This window comes from Drosophila serrata, unplaced genomic scaffold (genome assembly GCF_035046125.1).
Source record: "Drosophila serrata isolate PLE 108 unplaced genomic scaffold, ASM3504612v1 contig_272, whole genome shotgun sequence".
Lineage (NCBI taxonomy): Eukaryota > Metazoa > Arthropoda > Insecta > Diptera > Drosophilidae > Drosophila > Drosophila serrata.
Window position 1 is genome coordinate 3435884 of NW_028257170.1, and position 21635 is coordinate 3457518.

At 40.6% G+C, this 21635-nt stretch overlaps 3 protein-coding genes across 4 annotated transcripts; all 3 read left to right on the forward strand.

Annotated features, from left to right (window-relative positions):
• The first annotated feature begins 1604 nt into the window (after positions 1–1604).
• Positions 1605–6115, forward strand: LOC110184641 (cationic amino acid transporter 4). 2 transcript variants are annotated; one of them, XM_020953240.2, is made up of 3 exons: positions 1605–1860; positions 3400–4358; positions 4419–6115. In XM_020953240.2, exons 2-3 carry the CDS (start codon positions 3411–3413, stop codon positions 5331–5333), a joined length of 1863 nt encoding a protein of 620 aa, XP_020808899.1. In that variant the 5' UTR covers positions 1605–1860; positions 3400–3410; the 3' UTR covers positions 5334–6115. The 2 variants fall into 2 exon arrangements, with proteins under 2 accessions (XP_020808899.1, XP_020808898.1); XM_020953239.2 differs by lacking the exon at positions 1605–1860 and adding an exon at positions 2303–2614.
• A 5662-nt stretch (positions 6116–11777) lies between these two features.
• On the forward strand, positions 11778–17226 carry trbl (tribbles pseudokinase 2). Its single transcript, XM_020953255.2, has 2 exons — positions 11778–12920; positions 15946–17226. Exons 1-2 carry the CDS (start codon positions 12088–12090, stop codon positions 16571–16573), a joined length of 1461 nt encoding a protein of 486 aa, XP_020808914.2. The 5' UTR covers positions 11778–12087; the 3' UTR covers positions 16574–17226.
• Positions 17227–20805: 3579 nt separating this feature from the next.
• LOC110184653 (uncharacterized) lies at positions 20806–21634 on the forward strand. Its single transcript, XM_020953253.2, has one exon. It carries the CDS (start codon positions 21196–21198, stop codon positions 21535–21537), a length of 342 nt encoding a protein of 113 aa, XP_020808912.1. The 5' UTR covers positions 20806–21195; the 3' UTR covers positions 21538–21634.
• The last annotated feature ends 1 nt before the right edge of the window (position 21635 follows it).

Below are 21635 nucleotides of genomic sequence, written 5' to 3' on the forward strand. Positions count from 1 at the left end.
CTGCATACTCAGTTTTCCAATTTAAAAAATTCAATTTTTTGTCAAATTTCGACAATTTTAATGATGTAACCCCTTATGAAATTTTCAATTTTCGATAAAATTTCAAAAAATTATTTTTCATCCGGACATGGCTAGATGGATTCAGTTTTTGATGCTGATCAAGAATATATATGGTTTATAGGGTCGGAAATGACTTCTTCACAGTGTTACAATCTTCTGATTTAAATGATGGCCAGCAAAAAAGGTATAAAAACAGACAATTTTTGTGAAAAATCGAAGTTTTCCGGACATCATAATTAGGCCAAAATTGCATTCATTTTATTTCGGAAAGCTTTTCTGTGTTACTTTTTATTGCACTAACAAATCTGCATACTGCGTTTGTCGATGCTGTTGTCAGTTTTAAACTAAAATTATAAGACCCTGGAAAAAGGTATAAAAACAGATAATTTTGTAAAAAAATCATAGTTTTACAAACTCATAACTAAGCCAAAAAACCATTAATTTTAATTCGGAAAGCTGTTCTATGTTAGTTTTTACTTGATTAACAAATCTGCATACTCAGTTTTCAAATTTAAAAAATTCAATTTTTTGTCAAATTTCGACAATTTTAATGATGTAATCCCTTATAAAATTTTCAATTTTCGATAAAATTTCAAAAAATTATTTTTCATCCGGACATGGCTAGATGGATTCAGTTTTTGATGCTGATCAAGAATATATATGGTTTATAGGGTCGGAAATGACTTATTCACAGTGTTACAATCTTCTGATTTAAATGATGGCCAGCAAAAAAGGTATAAAAACAGACTATTTTTGTGAAAAATCGAAGTTTCCCGGACATCATATTAAGGCCAAAATTGCATTCATTTTATTTCGGAAAGCTTTTCTGTGTTACTTTTTATTGCACTAACAAATCTGCATACTGCGTTTGTCGATGCTGTTGTCAGTTTTAAACTAAAATTATAAGACCCTGGAAAGAGGTATAGAAGTATAGCAATAAATATCGAATCAAAGCAAAATAGGAAAATATTTGTATTCCCATTAATTGTAAAATGATCTAAATTTAGATTTAAACTTACAAGGACTTACTAAAGGGAATCCACGAATCGACTACAGCTGCCTTTTTATTTAGCTTAAATTTTACCAGATTCTTGCCTTAAAACATTGCATTAAATTTCAATTGATTAGGCTGTACAAAGCCTAATAACCATTTTCATAAACATGCGGACTTATGACTTAAGAGAGACTATAAAACATTTAACTCTGGGCTCATCAAGGGTGTGTGACACAATATCTATTACGGAGATTATCTCGGAATTGCGAATCGACATTGGCAGCGTAGACATCATGCTTATGTAGTTTGTAATAAAATTAATCAAAAGCTAAGATCACCCGTTCTTTAAGAAGCTTTAAGAGTTTGGACACACCTTTAAGGTGAACAGTATTAATAAAGAAGTAAATAATTATATCTTTTGATGCCTCAGACTTTTGACGTCGAGGTACGTCCGTCAATATATTAAATTTTAATACGGCAAATACAATTACTATACAAATACAATACTATACAAAGGCCATGGTTTATTTCCAACACAGCAAGCATTTCCGATTATTTAATATTTGAAAATGTTTGAAAATCATGCAGAGCAATTCCAAAATCGAATTTGAAAGATTTCTATTAAAAATTCATTAATGTCAAGTTCGCTTCGTCGAGTTGAGAGATGTGTGAAGATATTAAAAAAAGCAATTCTTCCGAACGAAAATCTATAAATCTTGATCAATTCAAGTGGCATTTCGATTAAAGAAATGGCTTTGGAATTTTAATTTCCGGTTTTGGAGCAATAGCCCTTGGTTCTTAGTTATGTAAGTATGCTATTGTTTTGGCCATAAGTTCGTTAGCTTTGTTAAAGATCCTATTAAACCAAAATATACTTGGTATATTTAAGGGCTTTATTTTGAAGGACATATTCTGGCAAATGGTTACTAAAGGATAAGAGAATTTTTAAAACGCTGTTTTAGTTATCTTAGGCTAAGTTGTGGGTAATTTTAATTCGAACAAAAGATTATGCTGTACACTGGAACCTTCGGCTTTTCAAGGTTGGCTTCCAAGCTTGTTTGCCCATAAGAAAGTCGAATTTTCCTACCTCTTATCACACCAAAATGTTGCAAATATTATAGGTTATATATGTTATATATATCCTATTTCAAAACAAAAATAAAAGCTCACTGGTTAAAAGCTGCCCTGCCTCCTTTCCGGAGTGCAAACATTCTGCAAGCTATGGAGCCCTGTGGAGCTTTCGAGAGTAATGCAAAAATCGATACAGTCACAGCTGTTTGTGTACAACAAGTGAAAGTGTTCCAAAAGTGCCGCAAAAAATTGAAAAAATAATTGTATAATAATTATATTCGATCTCAAATCGCGTTGCCTGTGCGGCCTAACTTCCTTCAGAGTTGGTTTCAATCGAATTAGCCAGGATGCCGAGCTCAAGACGTGCCATTCTGAAGCACATATTGTCGGGTCTGTGCACCAAAATGAATCGAACCAAGTCGGTGCCCACTGACGTCATGGAGACGCCGCTCAACCGATGCCTCAACACCTTCGACATCGCCTTACTGGGTACTTGAGATAAATCAATTTGAGTGCCGGCATATTTCCGGAGTCCTTGCTGATTTTTGAATATATTCTAGGGTATTTAGGAGTATGACATGGCATAGATCTAAGAGGATAATCTTTACATCTGTCAGCTTAAAAAAATATGTAATTAGGAAGAGCTCACTGCCAGAGTAACCTATATATTTACTTTTTAGCATGAATATAATTTAATGAGACAAGGAAGGGATATTAAGTGAGAGGAACATTTATTCCTTATAGAGTAAGGCTTATCAAATTCGAATTGGGGTTTAAGCAATTCTATAAATATAATAGACATTGATGGTTCCATGCTATGATCATAATAACATCTGTTAGAATTGCCCTTTGGGTAAGGCTTTTGCCAGCTTTAATATTTATTATAAAAATAAAATATTTAAAATATAGGGAAAGTATAGAAATGGGACAATGCAAGAAAGTTAAAGAATAAGAGCATGTATTAATAGAGTAATCAAGTAAAGTCTAGCATTACACTTGTCTGTTTCTCCCTTCAACAAATCATAGCTAAAACAAATTAATATATTATTTGAGCAACTGATCCCTAGGGAACTCCTTGTTAGGGGAAAACGAATCCCCTTCCTTCAAATATGTGAGAATCTTGCCTTATCTTTGACTCGAAACCAGATTGTAATTAAATCCCGTACAGTCCCTATGCTTGCCTTTGAGCCCCCAGAGATTAGGAACCACCCCTAGATATACATTTATATATACACTCTTACACGACACTTATGTACACCGTATTTTTCCCCCAGGCATTGGCCATATGGTTGGCGCTGGCATCTACGTGCTGACCGGCACCGTGGCGAAGGAGATGGCTGGACCCGGCATCATCCTGTCCTTCGTCCTGGCTGGCTTCATCTCTATGCTAGCTGCTCTCTGCTATGCGGAGTTTGGGACACGAGTGCCCAAGGCGGGATCCGCCTATGTGTACACGTACATCTCGATGGGCGAGTTCTGGGCCTTTGTCATCGGCTGGAACATCCTTCTGGAGCACATGCTCGGCGCTGCCTCGGTGGCCCGGGCCTGGAGTGGCTACGTCGACTCTATGCTGGGCGGTTGGATTGGCAACACAACGCTGGCTCTAACAGGAGGCATCCATGAGCCAGGACTAGCTCAATATCCGGATATCCTGGCCTTCCTAGTTTGCATCGTCTACGCGGCAGCCCTGGCCGGAGGAGTCAAGGCCACGGCAGTGTTTAACAGCCTACTTACCCTGGTTAACATAGCCGTCATGGTGCTGGTCATCAGCGTGGGCTTTTGGTATGCGGACACCAATAACTGGTCAGAGGCGGAGGGCGGCTTCCTGCCCTACGGCATCGGTGGAGTCATCGCGGGAGCAGCCACCTGCTTCTACGCCTTCGTGGGATTCGATTCCATTGCCACCTCCGGGGAGGAGGCCAAGAACCCCTCCGTCTCCATACCCATTGCCACTGTGCTCTCTCTGTTCGTGGTTACCGTGGGCTACATCCTCGTGAGCGCCGCCCTCACCCTAATGATCCCCATCAGTGAGATCAATCCGGCCGCCTCGCTGCCGGAGGCCTTTGGTCAGCTGAACCTCTCCTGGGCCAAGTACTTGATCTCCATTGGAGCGTTGTGTGGGATGACCACCACTCTGCTGGGCTCCCTGTTTGCCCTGCCACGCTGCATGTACGCCATGGCCTCCGATGGACTGCTCTTCAGCTGCTTCGGCAAGGTTAACTCCACCACCCAGGTAAGAAAGCAAATTACGGCAAAGGAAACATGAATATTCAAAGGTCCTTTCGGTTACCAGGTTCCGCTGCTTAATTTGGTGGTCTCCGGGGTCCTGAGTGCCTGCCTCGCCCTGGTCTTCGACCTGGCCAAGCTGGTGGAGTTCATGTCAATTGGAACCTTGCTGGCCTACACCATTGTCTCGGCCAGTGTGATCATCCTGCGGTACAGGCCCATGGAGCGGATCCACACAACTATTCGGGTGCCAGCTTTGCCGAGCAGTCCCGACGACGACGACGACGATGACGAGGAGGTGGCTTCGCAGTCCAGCATGGATACGTCATCGCCCACCAGCGAGATGATCGAGGAGGTGCTAGCCGGCAGGCTGAAGAGCCAATTCCGGTGCCTGGAGCCACTGCTGGGTCGCTTCGAACCGGGATCCGTGGTGTCTGTGGCCGTGATCCTCTTCATCCTCCTGAGCTTCGCCATCTGTGTGGAGCTGAAGGTGTCATGGACGCAGCTGTATACTGGCACCTGGTGGGCCCTGATCATCTACGGCTTTATCATCTTCGCCGCCAGCACCTGTGTGGCCGTGATGGCGGTGCACAACCAGAACACCAGGGGTCTAGTCTTTAAGGTGCCTCTGGTTCCCTTTGTACCGGCCCTTGGAATCTTCTGCAACATCCTCCTGATGGTCCACCTGGATGCCGTCACCTGGGTAAGATTCTTTGTCTGGGTGTGCATCGGCATGGTGGTGTACTTCCTCTATGGCATCCGGAACAGCAAGGAGGGAGAGATGTGCTCTTCGTACTCTATCCTCATGACCACTTCGGAGGCCGGCAAGGTGCCGTGGGGATCCTTCAAGGGATCGGGTCAAGGCAAGGTCAAAAGTGGCGGCAAGCACAGCATCTTTGAGAGATTTACAGGCCGGAGCAAGGCGGACGACAAGAAGTCCATTGTGGAGGAGAGCGAAAACGAAGCTTCTGGATATTCCTAAGTCAATTCTATTGAAATGGATTCTGTAGCCTTGATTTATTTATTTGAAAATCTTTTCGGAAAAAGTTTATTTAGTTACCAGGCTATGATCAGAAATTTAATCTGAAACAAATATTGATAAATACAATTTGTTTGGAATACTACAAAATCTATTTAATCAAAATCTTGAATGTAAATAGCTAAAGTTTAATTATATTGTATTTTTTTGTTTGGAACAAAGTTCTGTTTGATATTTTGTTAAACATCAAGAAATAACAATAATGAGGTACAAATTCACACTTAAAACTAATATCTCAATGTCTCACTATAAGAAATTATCCAATTTCATTAAAACTTTCTGTTCTGCTTATTCAGAAATTATTATAGGCTGCGGTTTGAATACCTGCAACAAATGTATGTATCTAATCTTCTAATTCTTTGCATTCCTAAGAAACCCAACGTTGAACGAGACATATGGCCTACACTTATGATCGAGGAAAATCTTGGTAACTATTATAACGGTGTACCTTTACCACAAAACATAGTATCGCTGTCTACTGAGTGTTATTCCAAAACAATACTGCAAAAAATCGTATTGCATATATACAAAAAAAAAAAAAACATATTTACTTTGCAAAAACGTACAAATATATTTATTAAACGTTATGCACACACGGCATTTGTTAAACAATAGTACATGTCTTTCAATAACTACATATACAAATATATATTTATAAATGTGTAAATAAGCGTATACAATATTATATATATTATTGAAATTATATTAAAACTCATGTATACTGATGAGGCTGGTGTTTTAATTGATACTACATTTAAATGGATTTAATAGGTTGACCCAAAGATTCCCTTTATTAGTGTAAAATAGACCCACTTTACTCTCGGTGTGGCCTGTGCGTGGTACAGTTGTTGATTCCATTTTTTAAGGACACAAAAAACACATTTTGAACTCCCAGAACTGTAGGGATCTGAGCCTGTACCACACACAATAGGAGAACCTACCCCAGAGAGAAGCGTAGGCGCATACATATGTTCAGCTGCAAGGATATCTCAGGCTCGAAATCTCAGCGTCAGTCACAGGAAGCAGGTGGTGCACAGGACTCTTTTTATCGTTCGGCTGCAGGACATTCTTAGTGCGTAGAAGCATAGAGTTTCATTGAGGGATGCTGTTGCTCTGGACCGAGCATCTCTTGGATCGCGAACTTGTTTTTGGGATTAGCTGCGGCTGCGCCAAGACTCAAAATCTCGAAAGATGGCTATAAGTCGCAATCAAAGCCAAGCGTGGCCAACTTTTAGGCAAATTTAATTAAAATCAATACACAAAAACCTTAAATATGTAAATAAAAATAAGTTTTCAGGGATCTCTGATGGAATGATTATATCATCGTTTAATGCGCATTTTTTTTCTTCCCAAAGTTACAAAATTTTTTTATACGCTTTCCTCGAAAGTGTAACAATGATGACAATATACAATGAACAAAAAAGAGGTTTCCAGCTAGTTTAGTGTCACAAAAGAACAATGGAGGCCGGGCTCCTTCCGGGTGAAACAGGGTCGCCGGAAAGGACAATAGACAAATAAATGGCGCAATTACAAAATTGGAGAAAAGGGCCAAAGTTCGTTTAGATCTAATGTGAAAAGTGGGAAAACTTGATGAAAAATTCGGGGACAAAACCCACCCCATGAAGATGCGATTAGGGATATTTTCCAGTCATAAATGTGGATCGGCTTTAACTTTTTTTTTGTTTTCTTTGCTTTTGTAAAACAGCAAAATTTGTATACCCTATCCAAAGTCCAGTGAATCACATTAGCGCTTTCTTCAGAAAGTGTGCTTAGGCTTCCTTGATGAAACTACATATTTTGGTTAATATTTTATTGAAAAATATCCTTTTGATAGCTGAAGGCAATTGTCATTTAGGGGTTGACAGGGTTAATGGTATTCCGCAGCCTGTACCTTTCTTTTTTCCTTTGTGTCCGAGATGAGCATCATAAGGGGTTAATTTTTTCTTGAAAAATTCATTTTCCAACCTTTTCCATGACGGACTAATTGTTTGCCTGAGATCTGTGTAAGGGACGGGGTGACCGGCCACTACTGTTGGCGACGCACTTTAACTCGCCATGATGTGTGCAAAGGTATCAAGAATTTTCACCTGGGAAGTGCTACCCGTATTATAAACATGCTGCCAAAAATTACCAATACCTACATATCCCTCACTCTGAGTACCCACAGGAACTGCAAAAATATTCTACATAAATCCCGGGACATCTCTGAGCCGGTTCCCACGCCGTGACTGGTAATAATTGTTACTTCCAAGCCATATGTGTGCTGTGCGGGAACGTCAATACCATTTCTCGGCCGGGTATATCGTATCTTCTTCATTACAAATGTTTTGAACAATGCCCGGAATCCTCAGGATGCTGGCATCTGGGAAATGCATCTGGGATGAGAATCGAGACCTGGCAAAAGGGCAGTAATTTTCACCACCTTCGCATAAATGTATGTGTGTATGCTACCAAGAAAGTGATCGTGGCTATTGAGAAAATGTCCTTCAAACTGAAAATAGTTTTTTTCCAATCCACATTATTCCGAAAATATTGAAAATGATCTAAAAATCTAGCTTATTAACTCGAAAAACCCTATAGTGTTTTTGACAAAAGTTCAATGACATCGGAATCTTTCTCTTTGTAATGAAAAGAAAGTTTTAATGGTTATTATTACCGGTAAGCAGCTTGTATAATGTTGAACAAGCTTTAGTTATTTGTTAGTGAGTTCACAGTAAATCTGTTTTGTCAGAAAATCCACACTTATAGCGTAATTTTAAATCAGATCAAGTTCCCTTAAAAGTTTCGCCGCTTTTAGAGCATCGCGTTTCCATGGAAATTTGTATATATGTATGTATATTTCTCTTTTTATTTAACCAACCACCGCCTAGGTGTAGTATATGTGGTCATTGCACCTGATGTTATTATTGTTGGCAATAAGCACTTTCTCCAAAACAGCCGATGCCGCCGCCGACAACCTGTTGTTGTGTGTTTACTGCACGCTTGAAAGAGTGAGAGTGTATCTTCTGTGATGCTTGAGTTCGATTTACCGTTAAAATTTACACCGATCCAACAACATTTCACAGAGATCAAAACACTATAGAGCTTTGTATAACTTCCGTAAACTGAACACTCTAAAGTAGACCTGTAAATATAGTTTTAACTGTTATAATCAGCTTAGTATACTTCCTGTATGATTTCATGTAAATAGATAAGGTTTCCATAATTGTTTATAAAATAAACTTATGTATATATGTACATACATAAATTATAATCGATGAAAGGAAACAAAATTCAAAGATAAGAATAAAAATATTCATATATTTCTCAAGACACTAAACCAATTATATTTTTTATATTTTATTGTAATTATTTTTCCTTATAAGTAAGTTGTTTTTACATTTGTTTTCAATCTGTAAGTTATATTAACCATGTATAACTAATTTTTATTGATTTATTAAGAGTTTAAATCGACTTTCAATTAACGAATCTATTACGGCTTAGCTTAATGCTTCGCTTCTGGTGAAATATAGGGATTGAACTTGCTTTATTTCACTATATACTACGAAAATCCGACAAAAACAGTTGAAAAAGCTTGCCGTGTAATACTAAATATTCAAAATAATACCTATATTTTGTCACCAACTGACTTTCGCATGCAAGTGTAATCGCTTATCATGCTCATCGGTTTAATCTACATTCACTTTTCCCGCAGTCATTGCATGGCCTTGCATCGTGCATTTCCCATCCAATCGCCATTTCACTTCGAGAACTTCACCTACCATAATTTCGTGCGAATCTGAAACTTTGCACCGAGCGCATATAAAACTCCATCAACCCGTCAGATACAAGTTATACAAACATACATACATACATATGTATGTACATATTTACTGACCAGGCGAAAGGTGTGCGTCGTGTTGTTTGTGTGTCTGTCTGTTTCGGGGGAATGTCGTTCCCTGTGACGATGGGGAATGAGGAAGGGGAATCGCAGTCGGAATCGTCATCCTGGATTGATGACGCAGCCGATGATGACGCATTCAGTTAACCACTTTGGCGAGAGAGAAATCTAGATTTCATGCCGCCGCCAGCGGCTTGGCAACAACAAAAATTTGTGCTGAAATTTCGTCGAACGTCTCGGGTCGCAGAAAAGCCACAACAGCTTTCGGAGAAGAACTCATCCGACTTTGTTTCAGTCGCAGCACCAGTTTAGCGCTTATTTTCGAATTCAAAATTGAAAATGTAACGTTTTCTTGGTGGAGCTCGGCGGCACAGTGGGTCTAAGGGGCGGCTCCACAGCAAAACCGGAAGGAAAGCAATATGATCTGATTAAAATCAAAGTTTCTAAGTGAGTAATTATAAGTAATTTCAATGTTCAATGAAACATAAAACCTACGTTAATCATAATGTCAATTTATTATGAAACTCAAGTGTGATTTTGTGAAAAAGTTATGTATAGTATACCGAGTATACAAAGTGCCGACTTAATAAGAGATTACTTTTATTGATTATTTCTATAATATACATACATATATAAACATATACGTATATGTAAATACATGCATATAAATAAGTGCATTAATCAGAACGAACCAGAGAATTGAAAGTATTCTCCAAAATTATTAAACATTATTATAATATCGCCACCCCCAAAATTGAGCACTTTTCGATCAGATTTCTGACACGGTACCAGTATATTTCCTCATTTAAATCTTCACATCTACATTTATGAGAAACAGATGCGAAAACGTTGAAAAGGGACGGACGGAGAAGAAAGAAAAAGAAGACGTTTTCGTTCTGTTACCTCTCTCGGTTCCATTCGCGATTTTTTCAGTCGTATTAATCGGCTGCTTTGGGCAAATAGGAAGAAGAAGCAGAAGAAATGGAAACAGACGTTGCGTTTCAAAATGAGCGTTACATTACGAAAAATTCAATCGGGAGCCCAGAGGAAAGTGCCCAAAAGTACGGTACAGCTGCGGTCAAAATATTATATCCATTTCCAATTCTATATTCTTGATTCATAGTTTCAGAAACTTTAGGATGGATCCATTTTTGTACAGGTATTTAGGATACATCACATCCTCAACTTCAGAGAGGTGTTCTTAAAAACATCTTACCAAAAATCATGTACAGTTTCACGAAGCTGGTTGTGAATTTCCATTATTTTGACCGCATCTGTGTCGAGACGGATGTCTTTAGTGGGAAAATCACCTTGCGCCAGCTGCAAATGCAACTGCAGCTCATGTACAGCCCTGCATCGGTGCACTACATGGTGCTTAGGGGTTGGAATAGTGCAGCTGACATAGAAATCTACCTGCGATATAATGCCCGCTCAGTGGTTCTTACCTGCTCCTGCTCCTGCTCCTGCTCCTCGAAGATCTCTTCTGATCACTACCTTCTGTCGCTGTCGTAATTCCTGCGTAGCCCAGTGATCCTCGTTTAGGGACAGCTGCAAAAATCATGAAATCGTCTGCACTGCGAACACGAATACCAATGCAGTCAAGCACACACGTATGAGTGAGTAATGATCCCGCACAGGAAAAAATTTAAAGATTGATTTGGTGAATCAAACATGAAATTTATCAAACCTTTGAAATATGTATGAATAATATGTATCACCAAATGGTAGCAATACAATATAAAATTATTCGAAGACAGTTGTTTAAACAGTTTATAAAAAATCCTGATACAGTTAGATACTTCTAATCATATTCATAATAGTTTAAGTTAAGTCTTACAAGTTTTAAACTCAATAATAATTTAAACTATAGACCATTATCCCATTTTCCTTATCTAGAATCATATACGTTTTAAAGAATAACTTATTATGATTTTATTAAAGAATGCGAATATTTAAAAAAGTTATGTATTCCATTACAACAAACAATTTTGAAAAGAACTCATTGAATTCGCAGTCGCCAAGCCAAAAGATATTGAAAATATAAAGACGCAGTGTAGATCTGTGTTTATCAAGTTCATAATGTTTACTTTCCCTCTTTCTAATTTAGTGCCCAGGGATTATTTGTTATGTAAAATCATATTCATTTTTAAGGGTTGCTGTAAAGATAATATTCGAAATAATGAGTTATCGCGGGCATTCAAATTCAACGTCTCGTTTCTCGTCGCAAGCCCAGACGCATGCGTGTGTGTGTGAGAATTTACACACATGGCAAGGCAAAGTCGGAATTTCAGCGTTCAGCGCAATTGTTTTCAAAAATAACGATGCTCTCTCTCTGGCTCTCTGCGCCGTCCACATGCTCACGCACACAAGCGCGCACAACCTTGTGCGGGAGAGGGAGAGCGCCCCCGAAGTAATGGGAGCGAAAGAGAGCGGTGATTCGTTCTCCGCTTTCCGCTTCCACGAGCTCTGCTCAACGATAGCGACAACGGCATGAAGCAGCGAGTCATCGGAACATTCGAAATTCAAACTGCGAAGAAGTCGGGCGCGTTTTCGATTTGTTTTAAAATCGCTGAGAAATAACGCGCTTTCGCATTTCGTTTCGCCAGCATTAGCAATTGCCGCGTTGGAGTACGCTCAATAACGAATTCGGAATAGTCGCACGCTAAACGGCGCGTCGCTAAATGTCAAAACAATTAACAAACGCGGTGGACAAGAAATCGTGAAGTACAGCTAAGCAACAAGAAGCAGAACCGATCGTAAACGAAAAAGAAGGAGAAGCGAAGAACTGTGATAAAGTTAAGTGGTAAACAAGCAAGCATGGATAACAGTAGCGGACAAAACAACAGTACGGCGTTGGCGTCGGTAGTGGCGGCCAACAAAGTAGTCAACTATTTATCACCAGCCTCGCCCGCATCATCATCATCATCATCCAGCAGCAGCAGCATGAGTTCCAGCCAGGAGGACGGAGTACCATCGGGATCCGGCCTGTTCACCCCCAAAAAGGAGAATTTTCCCAACGCCAAGATGCTGCAGACCATCCGAGAGAAACTGATGACCCCCAATGGCGCTTGCGAACTCCTGGCCCTGGGTATTGCCGCGGAGCCCACGGACCAGCAGCCGGTGAAGCTAATCCAGCAGCGGTATCTGATCAGCGCCCAGCCTAGTCACATCTCGGCCGCCGTGACCGCCAAGACACCCGCCTCGTATCGCCACCTCGTCGATCTCACCGCATCGAACCTGCGCTGCGTGGACGTTTTCACCGGGGAGCAGTTCCTATGCCGGATCGTCAACGAGCCCCTGCACAAGGTGCAACGCGCTTACTTCCAGCTGCAGCAGCAGGACGAGGAGCTTCGCCGCAGCACCATCTACGGGCATTCGTTGATCCGGCCCGTCCACGACATCGTGCCGCTGTCCAAGGATCGCACCTACATCCTAATAGCGCCGGTGCCGCAGGAGCGGGACGCCACCGGTGGCCTGAGCGGCGTCTACGAGAACCTGCACACCTATATTCGGCACGAGAAGCGACTGTGCGAGGCCGAGGCGCGAGCGATTTTCCATCAGATCTGCCAGACCGTCCAGGTGTGCCATCGGAACGGGATTATCCTGAGAGACCTCAAGCTCAAGCGGTTCTACTTCATCGACGAGGCCAGGTGAGTTGTGTGGTGACACCTTCAAAATCCCCCTACATCCATATACCAAACAGCAACCAGCTCAATTGCATACATGTCTCTGACTTTTGGTCGCTTTATTTTGCAATTCGATAAAAACTCGTTATGAGCGAGAGATCTTGTTTGTGTTCGCCGTGTGTGCTTGTGTGTGTGTTGGTGGTGCCACAATTGTTGCTCTTGTTATTGGCCTATGTTGTCGTTGTTGTTGTTGTTGTCGTTGTGGGTAACATTGAACATTTAACAAGTGTTGCAATCGAATCACCAATAGGCCAACAAAAACAATTATACTGGCAAGCCACATGCACGCGGTGTATTTGCGTATGAAATTTTGTGTGGGACACCATTGGTCCAAATAAAAGTCGTAAAAAAATATTTTTTTAAGATAGGTAAATCTAAATTAACTAATTATTACAATTAAATAATATTCAAATATCTTTTTTCAATCGCTTTTATTTTAAAAATCTAAAAAACACGGATATTCTGAAATGCATTTCAGAACTTTATATATTTATTTTAGTTTGTCTTTTTAAATATCAATACAAATATAATATAAATATTAAAGATTCTTACGAAAATATACTTATACGCTGTGATTATAAATTTATTGGCATTATCTGCAACTGAATTGTTTATTTATTTCATCATTATTTTATTATATTTGAAATATTTCAAAAGTATCGAAATTATGTTTTGTCCATTAAAAAAGCTGTAGATTGTACAAACGTAGTGTGTTGACCTCGACTGTGCCGAGGCACGAAGCTTATTCAGACAAGGGCCAATGTGCCACAGTGGTGGCCGAAATGTTGAGCCCCCTTCATTATATTTCTTTACATTTTTGGAAACATTGCCACATTTTAAGAATTGTACAATACGGCATGTGCAATTGTGAGGTGGGGGCGGGAGGTGTTGGCTAAGGCGGAGGCCACCTACTACGGGTTCTCTTGGGTTGAGCATACATATGGGCACTTGTGTGTGCGAGAGAGCGACGTGGTCGTTTTACTGCATGTGTATTACAGTGGCTGACGAAATATTGGGCTTTGCCCACCTCACATTTGTTCTATGTATTCTTTTCCATATTCTCGCCATCGAAATTGTATATTTTTTTCGCATATGCAAATAAACACACTCTCTGCCGCTCTGATTATCATCACTGCGACTTTACTATTGACATCAGCAGGGAATGACGTGAACAATTGTTCGATTCCGTATGGCTTACAATTAGCGCAATATCTGCTGATTTTTCATCATTCTCGTTCTCAGCCAAGTGCAAAAATAACAGCGGAAGGAAGAGGCCAAAGACGCACATTAGCAACAACATACTCTGTCTAATATAGCGCTCTCTCACCTTGGCGAAAAAGGAATAAACAACAAGTGTGTTCAATGCGAATATTAACGCTCATTTCCATTCGAAAGATACTATAACTATACTATGTACTTTGTGTACATTGTGTGTATTCGTATCCAAAGTCTCGCACACACACACACACACACACGCACGCACAACCAAGCGACGAGCCGAAATCTTTAAGGTCGCACTGCGGTTAGTGGCCCTGACTCTGATCTTCTGTATTTTTACCACATATAAATATATATGTATGTATATGCCTGCGCGTATTTATTTATGCATGTAAATCGGTAGTCATACTTTTATTTAAAACGCTTCAAGGTGTTTGAACACTTAGTCGTCGCTGCCACCGCCGGTTTTCCGTATTTTCGTTTCTGATTTTGTTAACCTCTATCGTACGTTCAATTTGTGCCAGCGAGAGAGATTCCGCCCCCGAGAGTACGCTCTTCAAAGCCCCTCTCTGGAGACCCATCGAGGTCACCGGCTGCAACTACTCCCAATCTCCAACTTCTCCAATTCTCCACTTGGATACTGTGCACAGAAATATATTTTAGTCAAAAGCTTGCAAGGCACTGAAGGAGTCATTTCCGACCCTATTTGTCTTGATCTTAATTTCAAAATGTTTTTATCTCAATATGAACAGGGATTATCAAAACCTTGATCTTAAAAGTTCACACTTGGAAAAGATATGGCAAATCAATATCTAATTCTGACCTTATGATTGAAATGCCCTACGTTTTTTAACAGTGTGTGCCGTGTAATTTGTGACGAGGAGAGGCGCGTTTTCAAAGCTTGTTTTTTTGTTCAGGGTCAGCTCGAGGTTTTTTTGGCCTGCTTTTTGTGTGTTTGGCTCTTTGGATGTTTGGATACGATACAATACCATGGCTGGCGGCCGTGTGTTTGTGTATCTCTCGATGGTTTGCTATTGTGCCGCCAAGATTGGTGGTTGGATCCCAGCAGAAGCGCCGTTGCAGCAACAAGTTGCGATACGTCACATCACTCTTCACTCACTCACTCACTCAGCTGACGGCTCTCTTTTGGCTCTATTCGCCGTGTTTGCTGCCTTCTTTTTTTCTGTTACTTTTTGCATTCGAATGTGGGCCAATGTCAATGGAGTGGAGTGGCGTGGCGGAGTGAGGGAGAGTGCGGTTGTGGGAGAGGCGGAGGAGGCACTCGCTCATGGGTGTCGGGGGTCGCAAGCTGCGCTTTCGTCACCGAACTGACAATGCTCTCCACTCTCTGTCTCTCTCTCGGCCGAATTCGATTTCGCCTTTTGACTTGTCAAAACGCCAACGCCAACTACAACTACCATTGGCACTGCTGCCACTGCTGCGCCGTATCCGATCGATTCAAGTCTCTTCGATATTGCGCTATAGCTAATGGCCCCACAAAATCGGGGGTTATGCAAGGCCCCAAGGGATTGCACATGATGTAGAGCTCCCATGTTTTGGCGGGTGTACAGTCTGCCATCAGAATAATGGCTTAAATAAGTGCCAGTGTTTGGGAACAAAAAGGCATATTCATTGCTCAGGGGCTGCATTATATCTATCTGAATGTCATAGTAATCACACTTTGTAGATACAAATCTATCTGTAAATCAATGCAATCTTATTGAATAAAGTTCACGAAATGATGGCTCCTGTTTTTCTTTCTTGCTTACAGAACCAAACTGCAGTACGAGTCGCTTGAGGGCTCAATGATCCTCGATGGCGAAGATGATACCCTGAGCGACAAGATTGGGTGCCCGCTTTACACCGCTCCGGAGCTCCTTTGTCCCCAGCCAACGTACAAGGGCAAGCCGGCGGATATGTGGTCGCTGGGCGTGATCCTTTACACGATGCTGGTTGGTCAATATCCGTTCTACGAGAAGGCCAACTGCAACCTAATCACGGTAATCCGACACGGTAACGTCCAGATTCCAATGACACTCTCGAGATCGGTCCGCTGGCTATTGCTATCGTTGCTGAGAAAGGATTACACGGAACGGATGACCGCTAGCCATATCTTCCTAACGCCATGGCTGCGCGAACAGCGCCCCTTCCACATGTACCTGCCCGTTAACGTGGAGGTGGCCGAGGATTGGAGCGATGCGGAGGAGGAGAGCGAGGGCACATCAACCGATGCCATTGATGAGGATGAGGGCGGACCTTGTTCGTTGGGAGACAAGCACGAGTACGAGGATATCGGCGTGGAGCCTTTAGACTACACCCGCACCACACTCCAGATGGCGCAGAACGCCAATGCCATGTCCACGGAACCTGAACCCGAAACGGATGTGGAAATGGGCTGATCGAAGCTCGATAAAGTCACCCACGGGTTGCTTTCTGGGACACGCTGGCGCGTCGGCTAGTACTCCGGCTAAATGCCGGCTTTGGATAGCCGCCAGGATAATGGACATATCAGGCGATGTGTCACTGTGGATACATCTTGGGCTCTTCTGGGCGCGCGCCGACTACGACTGCGTTCCACGTCGTCTTCCTGCAGGTGGTACTGCCAAACAAAGACTTAAAGCCTCGCTTAGACATTTTCTTTTAGACACAAACACACAAGAACTCACTGCCTTCCAATCGCGCTCCGCGGCCACGATCCGTTCAAGAATCGCACCGCCCTGCGCAGCCTCCTCTCTGCAACCTAATCTTCCTATAAAAAACAAAAAAACAAAAACACCTACCTTTGTACAATACATTGTAACATTTTTTAATTTTTTTGCAAACTGTTGATCTTGATCAAAACGGACAGTCGCCCTGATTTGTTTTTGGGCTCTAAAACAACACATTAGTTTCCATGTTAAAAAATGCAACAAATGCAAATTGTTATTTATTATTTAATACTTCTGTATTACGCTTCGTCTACTATATGAAAATCTTGTAAGAGAAAATCGTGAAAAAAAGAAAACAAAAAACATAATACATTGAAATTTGATCTCACCAAGAATTATAATAATTAACCGTGTTTTTTTATTTCTTCTGTGGGACTTAGGAGCCTCGCAGATCGTTTAAATAGTTAACTGGCAAGTCAAGCGAAAAGGTTAATGATTTTTTATCAAATGAATAATTAATCGAAGGAATTAAATTAAAAATTGTACGTTATCTTTAGAATGAAAATTTAGAGATAAGAACAAAGGGGATTTTTGAAGTTCAAAGTTTATTTACAGAATTATAACAGAATAGAAAATAGTCGCTACTATATTTAAAATTTTGACTATACTTATAATTTTAGCATAAAATGTTGACTGGTTCTGAATATTGTAATCCAATTCCATAGAACTAGCGAGCTATACAAGTCGAAAACAATAATGAGTCAGGGGAAAAATAAGATTTTTGAGAGTCGGAATGCGTCACTGTTTGTTTACTAACATTAATAATACAACATTCTAGTAAGATGAGAAAAATATTTTGATCGGATCTACGCAGAAAAACAAAGTATTTGCTCGTCTTGATTCTTATCTAAGGTGATAAATTAGCAGTTCGCGAAAAATCGAGAGACTTCTTGGAGCACTAAGAGAATATTTTTAGATCTCCTCTCGCCCGAGGGATTCCTAATTGCTTTGTAGATTCTCCTCCCCTTTTTGATAATGACAATAGTGACTGCAACTTATCAGGTTGGCGAACGTGACTTTCGTTGCGGAAATATTTGTGACTTTGCTCCCCCAAAAACAACAGTAAGCTAATAAGTATTATTGCGAGCAGAGGAGGAGAGTTCGGGCGGGTCGGTCGGTCGGTCCCAGCACCACCACTGTCATCTGATGTGGCGACGTGACGAGGTGAGGGCTTTTGCATGTATGCCACCCCGATTTTCGGGTGTGTGAGTGAGCATTTCTACCTGTGGCCGGGCAAGCACTTTGTTCAGATTATGAAATTTCCGATGGGGAGAACGAGAACTGCGCAAAACGCGAAAAACTGCTGACGGCGACGTCACCTTCAGATTGTGACTATCAATTTTTGGAGCTCCATTGCCACGCATGAACTTTTTCCCCCGATATGGTGCTGAAGATCGATACATAGCCGACTGGAAAATACCCATAGATTCCTATATTATTGTGAAATTTTCTTTAATTTGTATTTGTGTGATTTTCTATTCTAAATTGTTCAGATTCAGTGAACAAAATATTGATTTTTTTTATAGCGTTGTGAAATTTTTTATACGAATTGTGAATTTTTATATTGTTAACTAAGCTTAGGATCGTCGCAAGCCATATTTTATAAGCCCTTCCAGTATTCAATGGAAGGGTCGTATCGGAAATCGTTCATAAATGAGCTTTAAATATACGCATTCTTTGAATCGATTTACCCATACTTTTATATGAATTTTTTCTGCAAATTAAAGGCTAGAGAACTCATAACTAAGCCAAAATTCATTAATTTTAATTCGAAAAGCTGTTATGCTACTTTTTATTAGTTTAGGAAATCTACATACTCAATTTTCATATTCGGAAAACTGAAATTTTTGCCAATTTCTTAACACTTTAACGATGTAACCCCTTATCTTGTTTGTGAAATTTTCGAAAAAATTTCAAAAATGTATTTTTCGACCGGACATAGCTTGATCAACTCTCCTGTTGATGCTGATCAAGAACATATATGATTTATAGGGTCGGAAATGATTGCTTCACTTAGTTTTAAGCTTCTAAACAAACGACTATTTACTTTTTATCATACTTTGAAATGTGCTCCATTTTTATATACACTTTAAAAATTAAAAGAGTATTTAACGATTCAAGACCCTAGGCCTATTTCGTTGAAGAATTCAAATGTTAAAAGCCATTGTCATGTGCAAGTGTGATAAGAGTCTCAAACGGGCGTTGGAACGAACAATCCAGAAAATACGCGTTCTTTCTTTACTAACATGAAAGTCACGATTCTTTCTCCATATAGAATATACCATCTGATTTTTGACACTAAAAAGTAAAGTACTGTACAAATTTCCTAACAAGCCCCTAATAAAGGTCATAAAGCGAACTAATGTCGGTTAAATGGAAAGTACCAAGCTATCATGGTTGGGGGAAAAGTACTTGGAGATCTAGGTTAGCTGAAATTCACTTTTAAGGTTCTAAAACCTTTAACCATAAACTAGAGCTGAACTGTTGTTACAGCTACGCTACTTTCCCTGACCCAAAAATATGGCCGTTACACTTTTCTTTGTTAGAGAGGCACTCCGCAGGTTTTGTTTTTTGTTTTCATTAACCATTTATTTTTCCGGAATGTAGTCTGTCTTATCTATGGTATAGAGCAATTATGTGCGGAGAAATTATTGTAATCAGAACTGTTTACTTTACTATGCTAATCTAATGTTTATTTATTTGCAAGCCTATCAGGTAATGAATAGATGTCAGGTTTTCGCAAACAAATGCAGTCTGACTCACACCAGTTGTCGTAAGATTAAAATAAATCTTCCAATGTTTACAAAGTTTTCCACAGTGCGTATATAGACGCAGCTTTCTAGACAGATCAGACAGCTTTGCGCGCCATTTCGAGTCAATCAAATGTTCAGTTAAGGTATTTAGCGCAAAAATCTCTCGGTGGCTTCGTGCCTAATTGCGGAAACAGTGTTCTAAATAACTTTAAATTGTTGCAATCGTGTATGTAAGTACGTGGATGTGCACATTCGTATCCCACGTAGATGTACACAGATTATTTTCGACTTCTGTGTCCCAAAAAAATGTGCAGTTCCTGTCTATTTATTCTCGAGTATTTTAGTAGTGGACTTATGCAAGTTTTTGAAATGTTCTTTTTACTTCTAAAAAATTATATGGCCATTTTCATTTGTATTTGTTTACAGTAGGCTTTTGAATGGTCCTCAATGAGGGCATACTTTCTACTCAGTTTTGGGGCTAACCTTACGGACATCAGTTCAGGAAACAAATCTCATAAATTCCAAATTCATCTTTCTGTGTTTTATCGTTTCACCGTTCATTGTTTTCCATAGCCACCCATCTCCTTTAGCAGCATGAAAAAACCAATGAATACGCCGTACATTTTCAATCCATACTACATTGGTCCGCATCCAAGCAAGGCGTGCGCTGCACTTGCGGCTTCCGGCCAGCAGTGCTGCAAGGATGGCCAGAATGACTCGGCCAACCTGGCGGCGGCGGCACCTGCTGCTCCAGATAATCCCTGTCCTGGAAAGATGATAGAGTGCATGCAAGGCAGAAAGGGCTAGGAAAACTCTTGTTAATGAGCGCCGGCAATCCATCGAATCTGATCCTGACACTGAAACTCAAAACCCACTGTAATACCATCAATGTTAGCCCCAATAAAGTAAAACAAAAATAAACCAATCTTATTTAAATAATAATATACATATTGATGGAGAGCTTTAAACAAAGAACCATTTTTTTAAATGTAGTCCACGTCAGTGAAGTGATTATACAAAGTTAAGAAGTAATATCTCTTGTCTATTTTCATACTTTGAAGTGGTTCCCTAAAGTCTAGTCTTTGCAACTCGAATTCCACAGCAGGAAAGGTAAATAATCATTAATCATTTTTCCATGAATTGTATTTCTCCTTTCATGCCTTTGCCATTCTGTGAAATGGTTAATCTTTTATGGGCCCAAAGCTTTGATGGTATAATTTCAAAAGAGCTTTGCTGATAAGATCGACGCGCTAATGTTTCATTTAAATTTTAGAGTTTGGGTTTTGCTTTAGTTTCTTGTGGCTTTATATATATGTATATAAAAACACTTCATAAGTTTGGGAAAAATTGTTCTAAAACGCTCCACATCATGTTTTATAGTAGGCTTTGGAACGGTCCTCAATGTGCCTATACATAGCACTTTAAAGTTTTGTTCACTTTCGGGGCTAACCTCAGGGACAACAGTTCGGTACACCAACACCATAAATTCCAAATTCATCTATCCGTGTTTTGTCGTTTGCCGTTCACCATTTTCCGGAGCTACCCATCCCCTTCAGCAGGATGCATAATTCGGACGACGTACCCTTCAATCCATTCTACATTGGTCCGCATCCAAGCAAGGCGTGCGCTGCACCTGAGGTTCCCGGCCAGCAGTGCTCACCAGACTGTCAGGATGGCCACGAGGACTCGGCCAACCAGGCGCCGGCGGCACCGCCAGCGGGACAGGCTGGTGGACTTCTAATAATAGGCATGGTGGGTCCGACTGGTGGTGTAGCTACCATATTTAGCACCACGGAGGCGCAGGTTGCCGCCGCAAAAGGTGCATCTCCAGATAATCCCTGCCCTGGAAAGATGATAGATTGCATGCAAGGCGGGAAAGGTTCGGAAAAACCTTGTGAATAGGCGGCGGCAAACCATCCATCTGATCCTGACACTGAAATTCCAAATCCGCAGTAATAACATCGAAGTTAGTCCCAATAAAGTAAACAAAAAAATCCAAT

What these genes read in the sequence shown, in the direction of transcription:
- LOC110184653 (XM_020953253.2), top strand. Translation starts at nt 21,196, where the DNA reads ATGCATAATTCGGACGACGTACCCTTCAATCCATTCTACATTGGTCCG.
- LOC110184641 (XM_020953239.2), top strand. Translation starts at nt 2,473, where the DNA reads ATGCCGAGCTCAAGACGTGCCATTCTGAAGCACATATTGTCGGGTCTG. An exon ending in CTTCGACATCGCCTTACTGG is followed by an intron (nt 2,615 to 3,399) that starts GTACTTGAGATA and finishes TTTTTCCCCCAG; the next exon opens with GCATTGGCCATATGGTTGGC. An exon ending in AGGTTAACTCCACCACCCAG is followed by an intron (nt 4,359 to 4,418) that starts GTAAGAAAGCAA and finishes TTCGGTTACCAG; the next exon opens with GTTCCGCTGCTTAATTTGGT.
- trbl (XM_020953255.2), top strand. Translation starts at nt 12,088, where the DNA reads ATGGATAACAGTAGCGGACAAAACAACAGTACGGCGTTGGCGTCGGTA. An exon ending in TACTTCATCGACGAGGCCAG is followed by an intron (nt 12,921 to 15,945) that starts GTGAGTTGTGTG and finishes TCTTGCTTACAG; the next exon opens with AACCAAACTGCAGTACGAGT.